Source organism: Montipora foliosa, chromosome 6 (genome assembly GCF_036669935.1).
Source record: "Montipora foliosa isolate CH-2021 chromosome 6, ASM3666993v2, whole genome shotgun sequence".
NCBI classification, from domain to species: Eukaryota; Metazoa; Cnidaria; class Anthozoa; order Scleractinia; family Acroporidae; genus Montipora; species Montipora foliosa.
The window spans coordinates 63,471,205-63,487,238 of NC_090874.1; the positions used below are offsets into that span (position 1 = coordinate 63,471,205).

Here is a 16,034-nt window from a genome sequence, read left to right on the forward strand (position 1 = left end):
TTTATGAAAGCTAAATCATACTCATTCACTACAGCCATTGACTTCCATAAAGGTTTATCTGTTGCCGTAATACCAGGGCTTTTTCCCTTTACTTTACAAAACAATGTTCTCCTATTGTCACATTTACTATGTCATCACCAGGAAATACAAGCGCTCGTTTCAGTGGCTTGATTTGATATTTTCGCTAAATTTGTTATTTTCGTTATTTTCGTTATATTTCTGAGACCTCCTTTCCTTGTCTGCTTTGAAGAAGTGTTATTCTTGCTGGTATCGCTTGCTCGATTTGTTATTTTCACTAAATTTGAAATTTCCGTTATTTTTGTTATATTTGTGGAGCCCCCTTCCCTTGTCCGTCTTACACAATTGCTATTTTTGTCTCTCTCGCTTGCTTGATTTGAAATTTTCGCTAAATTTGTTATTTTCGTTATATTTGTGGGGCCCCTTCCCTTGTCTGCCTTAAAGAATTGTTATTCTAGCTGCTGTCGTTTGCTTTATTTGATATTTTTGCAATTTTACTCATTTTCGTTCAGTATATTTGTTGGGCCTCCTTCCCTTGTCTGCCTAGAAGAATTGTTATTCTTGCTGGTATCGCTTGCTTGATTTGTTATTTTTCCTTTTTTTTTTGGGGGGGGGGGGGGAGCTATTTTTGTTATATTTGTGGGGGCCCCTTCCCTTGTCTGCCTTGAAGAACTGTTATTCTTGCTGCTGTCGTTCGCTTCATTTGTTATTTTTGCTATATTTGTTATTTTCGTTAATACTTTTGTTAATACTTTTGTTATATTTGTTATTCTTGCGATTCCGTGCATTTCTGGACATATCTCATCGTCGTAGACAGACTGATGACATCGAGGGTCATATCACAATACTGATAATTTTAGGAAGCCTAATACCTCTTTCTAACCGATTTCCAGGCCCGTACTAAGTGATTACTTCTATCTTTCGTCGATAGCCTGTACTTCAAATAACTACATTTACTCTTTTCTCAATGCTCGAGCGGGCGGAATTCTGCGAAGCCTGCAATCTGATTGGCTCTCGGAGCGGCGGAATTTTTCTATCTTGCCCGCCAACTCGGGCGAAATCCTAGCCCTGGTTGCGTGAGCTTGTGTAATGGCTTTAAATTTCCATTTTTTGATACCAAATCCGTTTGCATACAGAAGTAAGTGTTTCGAAAAAACAGATTTTAATTAGACAACAGGCGTTGAAATAAAATTCAAATAAAAATATTTATCTTTGAAACGTTCAGTTTGTAAGTCACTTACCGTATTCGTTGTCAAGCGCGGTGCGAGTCATGATTTCAGAGAGAGAGAGAGAGAGAGAGGAAAAACATAATTAAATTATTTAACAGCTAAGGGTCGGTCTGTATAGCGAAAAGCTGTGACCTCGGTCTTAAAAATGCTGCCCTCGGCCTGCGGCCTCGGGTAGCATTTTCAAGACCTCGGTCACAGTTTTTCGCTATACGGACCTCCCAGCTGGCAAATAACATATATTTCTTTCAGTAAGCTCTATATCTGACAGATAAGTAAAACAATTATTATTAATATTGATTTTTCTTTCACAGAACCTCCATCAACTACCTTCTCATGAACCTAGCTGTTGCGGACATGCTTGTGGGACTATTTTTCACACCGCAATACATCTTCATACATATGTTTACTCATCCGGACGGTGTGGCTGGCAACATCCTTTGCAAACTGGTGACAGGCAGCAACGTGGCCTGGGTCGGAGGTGCCACATCCGTGTTCACACTGGTTACCATAGCAATTGAACGCTACAGTGCTGTCATGGACCCATTTGGAACCAAAGGAAGGCTTACGACACGCAAGCTAAAGGTAATATGAGCAGATATGAAGAGCGACTAGGCATGTCTCAGTTGTGTTCTGGGTACTTTTTCGAATTTGGGGCACTATTTTACGTTTCAAGTACTGTTGGGAACTTTCTTGATACACTTTTTTCAACTTTCCACGTGTGAGAGCAATATTTTGGGTGTGTACCTTTCGGTGAATCCAAAAACGCATTTTCGATCTTAAAACAGACTACGTGCTCCTTTCGGCAAATCCAAATCCGGATTTCTGATCTGGTGAATCCTTTTTTGAATAAGAGCAATATTTTGGGTGTGTACCTTTCGGTGAACCCAAAAACGCATTTTCGATCTTAAAACAGACTACGTACTCCTTTCGGCAAATCCAAATCCGGATTTCTGATCTGGTGAATCCTTTTTGAATAAATATTCACTAGATTTGAAATCCAAAGAATCCAAATCCAGATTTACGGATTTGCGATCTACGCGTTTCCATTCACAAAGGATCCGAAATTCATCAGTTGAATCAGCGGTATTTTCACCTTAAGCAAACTTTTCGACTCTTTGCTTTTCGGCGAAAGAAAAAAGAGTAAACATGTGGATAAACGTTCCAGATACTGTGAATTACTTCTTTATTTATCATTTGTAGTTAAACATTGCAAAAAAGTTCCAATAACAATGTTTAAAGTGTAATTTGCTGTGAACAAAAGCCCTAAAATAAGCAGCTTCTTCAATTCGAGTTCACATTTATCCACTACTTCGGGCAGCTTTGTCCGTCAATCTGGTTTGTTTAATATTATTAACTTATAAGCTACAACGTTTGCGCAATTTCTTACGGTCATTTTAAAAGGCAGGTCGTGCAGATTGCAGATTATGCAGACTGCGCAGATTGAGTACTTTTTCATTCGGTAACCAGAAAGAGGTGCTCTACATCGACATGTGACGTCCCTTTATTTGTAAATATAAACCCAAACAATGCACTTTGCAACACACACAGGAGACGCTTGATGTTTTGTTTTGTAATTCCCTTAAGTAAAGAACTCTGACTACCTTTGGATTGAAGTACGAATTTTCTGTGCTGTCGAATTTTGGGATGCTTGTTGGAGTAACCACTGATCTGTGTATTCGAAGGAGACTTACCTCTCAGGATACCTCGCGTTAGAAGCTAAAACATTGACAAAGCTTGCATGCAGTATTAACAGTGTTTGACCACCTTAGAGGCGTTCTTGTTTGAAAAAGAGGAAAGTAATAAAGTACTTCATCCGCATAACCTGCACAATCTGCAATCTGCACGATCTGCGTTCTTAGGTAATTACAAAACGAAACATCAAGGGTCTCCTGTGCGTGTTGCAAAGTGCATTGTTTGGGTTTATTTTTACAAATAAAGGGACATCGCATGTCGATGTAGAACACCTCTTTCTGGTTACCGAATGAAAAAGTACTCAATCTGCACAATTTGCAATCTTCACGATCTGAGTTTTAACATGACCGAATTTCTTAAGATGCCGCGATAATTGACGTATTCACGAAAGGACTCCATGGGTACTGATCGAATCTCGGATTTCGCGTTTCTTTCGGCCGCGAATTCTGGCAAATGTCGGATCAAAAATTCATTTTTGGATTGGCTGAAAGGAAAAGACCCAAACTTGTCTTCGAAACGTTTTCAGTAAGCCCAGTTATTCTATTATCATAAACTTGAATAATTGCACTCAGGACATGCCTAAGAGCGACTTTACGTAATACTAGGTAAGAGAGCGAATCCCTGAGCCACATGATAATTATTTGAAATCTATTTTTAGATCGCGCAAGCGCTGCGAAGGTTATGTTGTTACCATGACTGCGCGGTCCACTTTCACACGAAGAGACCGATAAGGTGTCTTATGATAGGACTAGTTCCGTGAGCGGGCAAGATGAACCAAATCCCGCTCTGTGATTAGCTACCCGAGCGGGCAAGATGGAGCTATCTTGCCCGCTCGGGATTTCTCGCCTGGTCCCGCAAGATCGAAGATCAATTTTTTGGTGTTTTATCCCATATAATAAATCCTTTATTGACCAAATTTGTTCGGTCAAGATATATGGGTTATTGACCAGGTGTGAGGTCAAGATGGATGGATATTGGCCAAGTTCTTTTTTGCGTGTTTATGGACCGAGACGAAGTCGAGGTCCATAAACGCGCAAAAAAGAACGAGGCCAATATCCAGCCATTTTGATCGAACAAGCTTGGTCAATAAAGGATTTATTATATGGGATAAAACAGCAAAAAATATGATCTATGATCTTGCGGGACCAAGCGAGAAATCGCGAGCGCGAAAGATAGCTCCATCTTGCCCGCTCGGGTAGCCAATCACAGCGCGGGTTTTGGTTCATCTTCCCCGCTCACGGAGCTAGTCATATAATAAGACTGTTATTGGCCTCGTTCTTTTTTTGCGTGTTTATGGACCTCGGCTTCGTCTCGGTCCATAAACACGCAAAATTGGAACTTGGCCAATATCCAGCCATCTTGACCTCACGCTTGGACAATAACCCATATGTCTTTAAAATAAACACGCAGAAGGATAATGAACTATTATTATGTAATCAGCTCAATAATGTACGCATTTTGATTGGTTCTCACCCATGAACTATAGGACAGGACAAACGCATAGCTGACGTCATCATCAAATTTTATTTATTATCTTTTAATATATTCAAGCAATAGAGGACTTTTCCGTGTTTACATGGCCTCATCTAAACACTCGAGGGAGTTGGGAGAATTCGAGAAAGAACTGTCTCTAACTCTCCCAACTCCCCCGAGTGTTTAGATGATGCTGTGCATGTAAACACGGAAAAAGTCCTCTATTGCTTTTATAAATAATTTTCAAGGAAAATGCTGTTTTTTTGCTTCTTGATTGAAACAGACTTACTTTATACACGCCCATATTTCCTACCACAATCAAAACGAGCGTTTGACAATACAAAACCAATCAAAATTCGTGTGACGTTACAGCCGTGTTTACATACTCTCATCTAAACACAGCTATTGACCAATGAGAGTGCGCGTACTAATTTTTTTATAAAACTCGATAGTACACGCTGAACCGTTTACTATTTGTTTTATAACATAACCAAATCATCTTGTGACAATTTTTGACATCCTTTGTCCTCATTGAATGCCTCTCGTTCAGTAACTGGTCGATCTGGGTTTTTACTTAGGCTTTCAAATCGCTTTGCCCGTGGTTCGACTAAAATACCCGCTGTTGCAAACTGGAAACTAGTGTTACACGAGCTTTAGTTTGATTGACATGTGAGAGGAATTAGATCTTATCGAGTTTTTGGCGGCATTATATTTTGTGTATTGGCGGAATTATATATCGGAAATCTTAGGAAATCGTCTCTACCAGGAATTGTATTCTAAAAGGAAGTCATCTATCATAAAAGAGTTTGGATCATTAAAACATTTGGTGCCGAGACCCGGGATTGAAGCATTGAAAGAGTGAAAAAATGAATTAACCTCGTGTAAACATGTCGTCGGAACCCAAGAAACGATTGAAGAAGAAATCCATTGTCCGCAAAAGTCATCGCGCATTTGTTAGGAAAACAATCCTCGCGGCACAGGAACAAATTGATAAACGGGGAGATCCTACCGTTTTGAAGAAGCTCAAATCCTTGCGATGTACCCTGCTGGATAAATTGTCGGAGCTCAAAATATTGGACAGTGAAAATATCGATTTGGTAGACGAAACGAAAATAGAAGAAGACGTGAGCAATAACTGTGACTTCGCCAGCACTATTCAAGCCTGCATAGTCGACCTAGAAACAGCAATAGAGGCTGAGGAAAATACTGGAAAGGGTCAGGATATACAAGGAACGACATTGGGCTCGCAAAACTCTAACTCGAGTATTCAGGTGGGAACACAATCAAACGCGTCAACAATTCCGACCCACGCAAAGTTGCCCAAACTGGAATTGAGAAAATTTTCAGGCGACCCAATCAACTGGCATCCCTTCTGGGAATCGTTTGAATCGGCCATTCACAAAAACACCACCTTAAGCGACGTGGAAAGATTCCAGTATCTCAAGTCGCTCCTTGAAGGTTTTGCAGCCCAGACAATTTCTGGTTTAGCATTGACAAGCTCGAATTACGACCACGCGGTCCAACTTCTAGACAAGCGCTTCGGAAATAAACAAGTCATTATTTCGAAACACATCGAATTGCTCATGCAGCTTCCAAAAGTAAGCGACTGGAGCGACTTAAAGCAATTGCGCCAGCTTTTGGATCGAACGGAGGCGGCAGTTAGAAGTCTAAAAGGAATCGACATACGGAATATTTGTGACACCTGTAATTATGGGAAAGATCCCACAAGAGTTACGCCTCATCCTGAGTCGCGGCACATCAGAAGATTGGGACCTTGATACAATCATCAAGTCTTTTACAGAAGAATTGCAAATTCGAGAAATTCAAAACAAAAGACCCCCCACATCGTCAACCCTGGTTGCAAAAAACGAGAGACTGCCGCTATCTAAGGATAAATGGTGCACTTTCTGCAATGGACCTCATCCAACTATCAAATGTTCTGTCGTTACCGATCCAGAATCTAGAAAGAAAATTCTACGTCAAAAGGGAAAATGTTTTGGTTGTCTGAGAAGCGGTCATGTGAGTCGAGATTGTCAAGCAAGGTGTCATCGTTGTAGTGGGAAACATCACGTGGCTTTGTGCAGCGTTCAACACTATCCAGATTATCCAATCACGACCAGAAGGGCTAGAGACAGCAATCAAGAACAAACTGTGAGTACAAACTTGTATTTTACTCAAGACGTTAATAACAAGTGCATCTTGTTACAAACGGCCATAGCTAACGTCAGAAGTCCTCATGGAGGAAACTCTTGCAATGTGAGAACCCTTTTTGATTCATGTTCCCAAAAGTCTTATATAAGCTCACGGTTAAGGAGCAAATTGAGCTTACCACCAATTGGAAGCGATACAGTTCTAATACAAACTTTTGGAAACAATGAACCCTCATTGAAACAATGTAGCATCGTTCAGTTTGCATTGGAATGTCAAGACAATTTGACAGTGTTCATTAATGCTTATGAAGTTGAGTTGATCTGTGGTCCCATCACAAACTAGACCATTGAAATTGCACAACAGTGTTACCCACATCTGCAAGGCTTACCTCTGGCTGATCACTCACGAGGTGATGAGGATCTAGAAATTGATGTCATAATTGGAGCAGATCATTACTGGTCTGTGGTTCAGAATCACGTGGTAAGGGGGGAGCTTCACGGACCAGTGGCAATTCGTACAAGATTAGGATATGTATTGAGTGGTCCTGTGAATACGGCAAGTGCGAATACACAGTTATCAATTGTTAACGTGTCCCATGTTATGAAAACTGAATGTCAAGTCATTGAAGAGAATTTAGTTTCAGATGATTTCTTACTGAAAGAGGAGCTAAGTAAGTTTTGGGACTATGACACTCTTGGAGTAAAGGATAGAGAGGGAGATTTTCTTGAAGACTATGTTACCAAAGTGAAGTTCAATGTAATCCGTTATGAACTGTCTCTTCCCTTCAAGACTGAACACCCGATTATTGCAGACAATTACTTGTTGGCACAGAATCGCCTTGTTTGTTCATTGCAAAGATTAAGGTCCAAGCCAGAATTGCTCCAACAATATGACAGTGTCATCAAGAAACAATTAAATGCTGGTGTTCTTGAATTGATTGATAAGAGTCATGATTTAGATACCCTTCCTGGAACTGTACATTACATTCCTCATAAAGAAGTATTGAAAGAAGACAGAATCACTACTAAACTACGTGTGGTTTATGATGCCAGTGCTAAATCCCGCAATGAACCAAGTTTGAATGACTGTCTCCTACCAGGTCCAGCCTTAACTCCATTAATCTTTGATGTCTTGCTGAGATTTCGCCTCCATAAAGTGATTTTGATTGGTGATTTAGAAAAAGCATTCTTGAACATTGAAGTCAATCCAGCAGAGAGAAACTTGTTAAGGTTCCTATGGGTAGATGACATCAACTCCCCGAATCCAGAAGTGATCACGTTGAGATTCACTCGTCTTGTTTTTGGTTTAGTTTGCTCTCCATTTATTTTGAATGTAACATTGAGGAACCACTTAGCAAGGTATGAGAACATTGACCCTGAGTTTGTGGCTGCTGTTGTGAGAGCTTTGTATGTTGATGACTTTGCATCTGGAGAGAACTCGGTAACGAAGTGTTTTGAACTTTACCACAAGTTGAAGTTGCGGTTCAGAGAAGGAGGTTTTAATATGAGAAAGTGGGCATCGAACAGTGAAGAGTTAACTGAAATGATCAAAAGAGCAGAAGAATCTTTGTCTTGGGAACCGGAGCTGTCTTTTAAGGCTACTCCTACATTGACCGAGCCGAACATCGAGGAAGAAGATTGGACAGTGTCAAATTCAAACAACAATGTGAGCGAAGAAACCGTTGTCAAAGTAATGGGAGTTTAATGGGATCGGATGGAAGATAATTTCGAGTTTGATCTTGCTACCTTTTCTAGACAAGCCTTAGAGGGAACTTTCACTAAACGGACATTATTGAGCAGTACTGCTCGATTCTATGATCCATTAGGCTTGCTGTCACCAGTTATCTTACCCTTAAAGTGCATGTTCCAAGAAATTTGTCATTTAAAACTTGGTTGGGATGAAGCTTTGCCGGAAGGTCTCGCGTCGCGCTGGAAGGAGTTACTACAAGACATGTGGGAGGTCTCAAGCATTGTAGTGCCTCGTTTCATCCTGGGTGATGTTCAAGTCGAAGACGTCACGTCTATTCAACTGCATGGGTTCGCAGATGCTAGCAAGTCTGCGTATGGAGCAAATGTCTACATCAGGTTGACAACCTCTGGAACCAGTTCTGTTTGCCTTCTAGCGTCCAAAACAAGAGTTGCTCCCTTGATCGGTGAATCAATCCCTCGACTGGAGTTAATGGCCGCCTTGACACTTGCGAATTTGATAACAGCCGTGCATGAGGCATTGACCTGCACTATGAAGATAGACGCTGTTTTCAATTGGACTGACTCTCAGATCGTGTGGTGGTGGATCAATAGAGACTTTAAACAATTCAAGCTGTTTGTTCAGAATCGAGTTCAGAAGATTCGAAGTCTGTGGAGTAAGGATCACTGGAGATATTGCCCGCCTGAGTCTAATCCTGCTGACATAGCGTCGCGAAGGTCAAAGAGTTCTGTTCTCGCTCACAGTGATCTATGGTGGAAGGGAGCCCCATTTCTGAAAGAAGGAGAAGTTCAGTGGCCAAACCTACCTGATAATCCAATCGGTGAGAGTACATTCCCAGAAGAAGTAACAAAGGAATTGAGAAGGAAACCTGAAATTTCAAATGTTATGACAGTATCCGTGCAGTGCTTTCAGAACATTTCAGAAGTCATCTGTCCAGAAAGATTTAGTAGTCTCAGTAAACTTGTTAGAGTAACCGCTCTTGTGCTGAAATTCATCCAGAAGCTCAAGAGGAAGATAGAAATAACTGACATCAGTATGGAGGATCAGAATATTGCTACGAATCTCTGGTACAAAGACGTTCAAGCCAAACTTGAAGAAAAGGAGAAATCAAGTTCGACTTGGGAACAGTTAGGAGTCTTTAAGGATGCCAACGGACTTCTGCGATGTAAGGGACGAATCCAGAAGTCTTCACTTCCATACTCAACAAAACATCCCATTCTGTTATCTAGAAAGCAGCATTTCACTAAGCTCGTGATCATGCAGTCCCACGAAAACGTGAATCACAATGGAGTTGGAGAAACTCTTACTGAAATTCGATCACAATTCTGGATAATCAAAGGAAGGCAAGCTGTTAAGGATGTACTTTCCAAGTGTGTTACGTGCAAGAAATTACAAGGAAGAGCCTACAGCTCTCCACCTACTCCACCACTAACTGCATTCCGAGTTTCAGAGGAAATGGCTTTCTCTAAAGTAGGTGTGGACTTTGCCGGACCCTTGTAGGTGAAGAATGTATACTTATCCAAGGGAGAAATTCACAAGTGTTACATTGCTCTGTTTATATGTGCTAGTACAAGAGCTTTGCACCTTGAACTTACGCCAGACCTCTCCACCAATTCGTTCTTAAGAGTGCTGAAGCGATTCTTCGGTAGAAGAGGACTACCGACCCTGTTCATTTCAAACAACGGGAAAACTTTCCGAGATGCAAAGGTTAAGAAGTTTGCTCTTGATCGGAACATTGACTGGAAATTCAATGTACCCACAGCCAGCTGGTGGGGCGGATTCTTCGAAAACTGTGTGAAACTTGTGAAAAGGTGTCTCAAGAAAGTGCTCGGAAATGCGAAGTTGAGTTATGAAGAGTTAGAGTCAGTGTTGATCGAAACTGAAGGCGTTTTGAATTCTAGGCCATTGACCTATGTCTACGATGAGCTAACAGAAACTCCACTCTCGCCTTCTCATCTTGTAATTGGTCGTCGACTTCTAGATCAATCTCCTGCCATCACAGTAGCTGTAAACACTTTGCCTAGACGAGAGAGATATTTAGACGGTCTTCTCACCCATTTCAGAAATCGATGGAAGAAAGAATATCTTACAGGTATCCGCGAGTACCAGAAACTCAAGGGAGGTGAACCAAGAAGAACAATTCAAGTAGGAGACGTTGTGCACATCTATGCTGACAAAACACCAGACTACATTGGAGAATGGGGAAAGTAGAGAAACTGTTACAGGGACAAGACAACGTTGTGCGCGCAGCAGAAGCGGTAACAGTAGATAATTCTCTCCGCAAGACTCGCTGAAAACGTCCAATTCAAAAGCTCTATCCTCTTGAAATCAACGTGTGTGACGAACACGTAACTAATGCGAGAACAGGACAGATTGACAGTGGAATGAACATTCAGATAGTTAGAGATGAAGACATCCCTACAGTGATCACTGCTCCATGAACTGTCTGACCGTATCTTGAGCGTTTGACACTGAAGCTAAAGCGCTAAATTCTGTTTTGCGTTAAATCAGGCTGATTTGTTTAAACTTTCTTGATTGACTTCGACGTCAATCAGGGGGGAGTGTGTTGAAAACTGGAAACTAGTGTTACACGAGCTTTAGTTTGATTGACATGTGAGAGGAATTAGATCTTATCGAGTTTTTGGTGGTATTATATTTTGTGCATTGGCGGAATTATATCTCGGAAATCTTAGGAAATCGTCTCTAACAGGAATTGTATTCTAAAAGGAAGTCATCTATCATTAAAGAGTTTGGATCATTAAAACACCCGCTAACAGGCTTAAACAGGCTTAAATATAATATTTTTAACTCTTTTTTTTTTCATAAAGCTGCGACGAAATCTCAACATTTTCGGCGGTAGACTGGTCGGTCATTATTGTAGTTTGAGGAAAATGCATCTTTCTTCTAGGCGCTCGCGTCAGTGTTTTCGTCATAACTATTTACCATATGGACAAATAGTAAATGGGTAATTGACCAATCACAACGCAAGCTTTACTTTTGTTAGTAGTAGTAGTAATAGCAGCAGCAGCAGCAGCAGCAGTAGTAGTAGTAGTAGTAGTAGTAGTAGTAGTAGTAGTAGTAGTAGTAGTAGTAGTAGTAGTAGTGGTAGTAGTAGTTAGTAGTAGTAGTAGTAGTAGTAGTAGTAGTAGTAGTAGTAGTAGTAGTAGTAGTAGTAGTAGTAGTAGTAGTAGTAGTAGTAGTAGTAGTAGTAGTAGTAGTAGTTTATTAAAAATTGTTTGCAGCCGACTGGCTGAATTACATAATTTCTCTTTAAAATATATATAAATAACTATCTATTATTACAATAAATACAATTAAAAAAGAAAACATAAGGTATTTAAAATGTTCACTAACACCAATCGGGACAAAGAAGACGTCCCCACTAGGTTAGCCCGAATAGTAGTCGGGCCAGGAAGATGAACTTTCCATGTGTCGATTTAAAATGATAAATGAAGAATAACTAGGTTTTTGTCAACCATATATTGAGTAGTGTGATCTGCGTAAGGGCGAAGGGAAGAAACAGTTACAGTTTCCTTCATGTCGTTCATAAATGTACAATGTAGAGGTTTAAGGAGGCTTTCCTGGGGCACAACGCAACGCAGCTAAATTATCTAAAACGTGTTTGAGGAAGCAAAATGACTCTCGTGCATATGGTAGTCATTTTGAGTGCTCAAGGTTAGAGCGAATGCATTTCATAATTTTCTTGCGGCAGTCGTCATGAAACTGAAAATAAGCTATCCTGCAATTGCCAGGGATTTAGCATAAAGTACTTATCCTGAGGTTAAAATAAGTAGACAGTGAGGCAGCTTTGACGGATTTGTACTGGCTTTGTTATCATCATCATCGTCGTCGTCATCATCATCATCATTTGTCGCTTGGCAATCGCCTAGCCGAATGATGCACGCAATCCCAAGAATTATAGCAAAAATACCTAATATAACAAATCAACGTGTCCAGAAATGCACGCAATCGCAAAATAACAAATATAACAACTGTGCTAACAAAAATACCGAAGATAAAAATTATAGCAAAAAAAACTAAAATAACAAATCAACGGTGCGACACTGGCAAACATAACAAATCACTGAAAGCGAGAAGGGAAAGGGGCTTCACAAATGTAACAAAAATACCGAAAATAACAATTATAGCAAAACTAACGAGAATAACAAAACAAGGGAGCGACACTGGCAAATACAACAAGAGAGTCTCGCCCGAACGAACACAACGTAAAACACCACAGTTAGTTTTAATAAGCGTTTATTACTTGTCATTTCCAAGAGATGATTTCTAAAATACGTAAAATTGGACAAGTCGTAGAATCGGAGAATCCTTGTGAATGAATTTTAAGAATAGGACAGCCATAATCCGTCCCCGTTTGCATGTCCACATGAGTACTTTCAATATATTAGGCTAGGAAAATGACAATAAATCAAGGATGGTACTCGGATTTAAGTATCAGATGACTCAACACCGCTCTCTTCGTCTTCGCAAGCTTTTCTGACATTCTTCGTGCGCAGATGACCAGAGCAATTCTTCTGATTTCAAGTGAACAATGTCAAGTTGAACGGGTTTTATGAAAGCTAAATCATACTCATTCACTACAGCCATTGACTTCCATAAAGGTTTATCTGTTGCCGTAATACCAGGGCTTTTTCCCTTTACTTTACAAAACAATGTTCTCCTATTGTCACATTTACTATGTCATCACCAGGAAATACAAGCGCTCGTTTCAGTGGCTTGATTTGATATTTTCGCTAAATTTGTTATTTTCGTTATTTTCGTTATATTTCTGAGACCTCCTTTCCTTGTCTGCTTTGAAGAAGTGTTATTCTTGCTGGTATCGCTTGCTCGATTTGTTATTTTCACTAAATTTGAAATTTCCGTTATTTTTGTTATATTTGTGGAGCCCCCTTCCCTTGTCCGTCTTACACAATTGCTATTTTTGTCTCTCTCGCTTGCTTGATTTGAAATTTTCGCTAAATTTGTTATTTTCGTTATATTTGTGGGGCCCCTTCCCTTGTCTGCCTTAAAGAATTGTTATTCTAGCTGCTGTCGTTTGCTTTATTTGATATTTTTGCAATTTTACTCATTTTCGTTCAGTATATTTGTTGGGCCTCCTTCCCTTGTCTGCCTAGAAGAATTGTTATTCTTGCTGGTATCGCTTGCTTGATTTGTTATTTTTCCTTTTTTTTTTGGGGGGGGGGGGGAGCTATTTTTGTTATATTTGTGGGGGCCCCTTCCCTTGTCTGCCTTGAAGAACTGTTATTCTTGCTGCTGTCGTTCGCTTCATTTGTTATTTTTGCTATATTTGTTATTTTCGTTAATACTTTTGTTAATACTTTTGTTATATTTGTTATTCTTGCGATTCCGTGCATTTCTGGACATATCTCATCGTCGTAGACAGACTGATGACATCGAGGGTCATATCACAATACTGATAATTTTAGGAAGCCTAATACCTCTTTCTAACCGATTTCCAGGCCCGTACTAAGTGATTACTTCTATCTTTCGTCGATAGCCTGTACTTCAAATAACTACATTTACTCTTTTCTCAATGCTCGAGCGGGCGGAATTCTGCGAAGCCTGCAATCTGATTGGCTCTCGGAGCGGCGGAATTTTTCTATCTTGCCCGCCAACTCGGGCGAAATCCTAGCCCTGGTTGCGTGAGCTTGTGTAATGGCTTTAAATTTCCATTTTTTGATACCAAATCCGTTTGCATACAGAAGTAAGTGTTTCGAAAAAACAGATTTTAATTAGACAACAGGCGTTGAAATAAAATTCAAATAAAAATATTTATCTTTGAAACGTTCAGTTTGTAAGTCACTTACCGTATTCGTTGTCAAGCGCGGTGCGAGTCATGATTTCAGAGAGAGAGAGAGAGAGAGAGGAAAAACATAATTAAATTATTTAACAGCTAAGGGTCGGTCTGTATAGCGAAAAGCTGTGACCTCGGTCTTAAAAATGCTGCCCTCGGCCTGCGGCCTCGGGTAGCATTTTCAAGACCTCGGTCACAGTTTTTCGCTATACGGACCTCCCAGCTGGCAAATAACATATATTTCTTTCAGTAAGCTCTATATCTGACAGATAAGTAAAACAATTATTATTAATATTGATTTTTCTTTCACAGAACCTCCATCAACTACCTTCTCATGAACCTAGCTGTTGCGGACATGCTTGTGGGACTATTTTTCACACCGCAATACATCTTCATACATATGTTTACTCATCCGGACGGTGTGGCTGGCAACATCCTTTGCAAACTGGTGACAGGCAGCAACGTGGCCTGGGTCGGAGGTGCCACATCCGTGTTCACACTGGTTACCATAGCAATTGAACGCTACAGTGCTGTCATGGACCCATTTGGAACCAAAGGAAGGCTTACGACACGCAAGCTAAAGGTAATATGAGCAGATATGAAGAGCGACTAGGCATGTCTCAGTTGTGTTCTGGGTACTTTTTCGAATTTGGGGCACTATTTTACGTTTCAAGTACTGTTGGGAACTTTCTTGATACACTTTTTTCAACTTTCCACGTGTGAGAGCAATATTTTGGGTGTGTACCTTTCGGTGAATCCAAAAACGCATTTTCGATCTTAAAACAGACTACGTGCTCCTTTCGGCAAATCCAAATCCGGATTTCTGATCTGGTGAATCCTTTTTTGAATAAGAGCAATATTTTGGGTGTGTACCTTTCGGTGAACCCAAAAACGCATTTTCGATCTTAAAACAGACTACGTACTCCTTTCGGCAAATCCAAATCCGGATTTCTGATCTGGTGAATCCTTTTTGAATAAATATTCACTAGATTTGAAATCCAAAGAATCCAAATCCAGATTTACGGATTTGCGATCTACGCGTTTCCATTCACAAAGGATCCGAAATTCATCAGTTGAATCAGCGGTATTTTCACCTTAAGCAAACTTTTCGACTCTTTGCTTTTCGGCGAAAGAAAAAAGAGTAAACATGTGGATAAACGTTCCAGATACTGTGAATTACTTCTTTATTTATCATTTGTAGTTAAACATTGCAAAAAAGTTCCAATAACAATGTTTAAAGTGTAATTTGCTGTGAACAAAAGCCCTAAAATAAGCAGCTTCTTCAATTCGAGTTCACATTTATCCACTACTTCGGGCAGCTTTGTCCGTCAATCTGGTTTGTTTAATATTATTAACTTATAAGCTACAACGTTTGCGCAATTTCTTACGGTCATTTTAAAAGGCAGGTCGTGCAGATTGCAGATTATGCAGACTGCGCAGATTGAGTACTTTTTCATTCGGTAACCAGAAAGAGGTGCTCTACATCGACATGTGACGTCCCTTTATTTGTAAATATAAACCCAAACAATGCACTTTGCAACACACACAGGAGACGCTTGATGTTTTGTTTTGTAATTCCCTTAAGTAAAGAACTCTGACTACCTTTGGATTGAAGTACGAATTTTCTGTGCTGTCGAATTTTGGGATGCTTGTTGGAGTAACCACTGATCTGTGTATTCGAAGGAGACTTACCTCTCAGGATACCTCGCGTTAGAAGCTAAAACATTGACAAAGCTTGCATGCAGTATTAACAGTGTTTGACCACCTTAGAGGCGTTCTTGTTTGAAAAAGAGGAAAGTAATAAAGTACTTCATCCGCATAACCTGCACAATCTGCAATCTGCACGATCTGCGTTCTTAGGTAATTACAAAACGAAACATCAAGGGTCTCCTGTGCGTGTTGCAAAGTGCATTGTTTGGGTTTATTTTTACAAATAAAGGGACATCGCA

At 40.2% G+C, this 16,034-nt stretch overlaps 1 protein-coding gene across 1 annotated transcript in view; it reads left to right on the plus strand.

Annotated features, from left to right (window-relative positions):
- LOC138006151 (pyroglutamylated RF-amide peptide receptor-like) overlaps window positions 1-16,034 on the plus strand; it is a 49,399-nt gene that overhangs the window by 7,537 nt on the left and 25,828 nt on the right. The window contains exon 2 of the mRNA XM_068852306.1: window positions 1,559-1,829. Coding sequence (XP_068708407.1) covers window positions 1,559-1,829 — 271 coding nt within the window. The remainder of the gene's footprint in view (window positions 1-1,558; window positions 1,830-16,034) is intronic.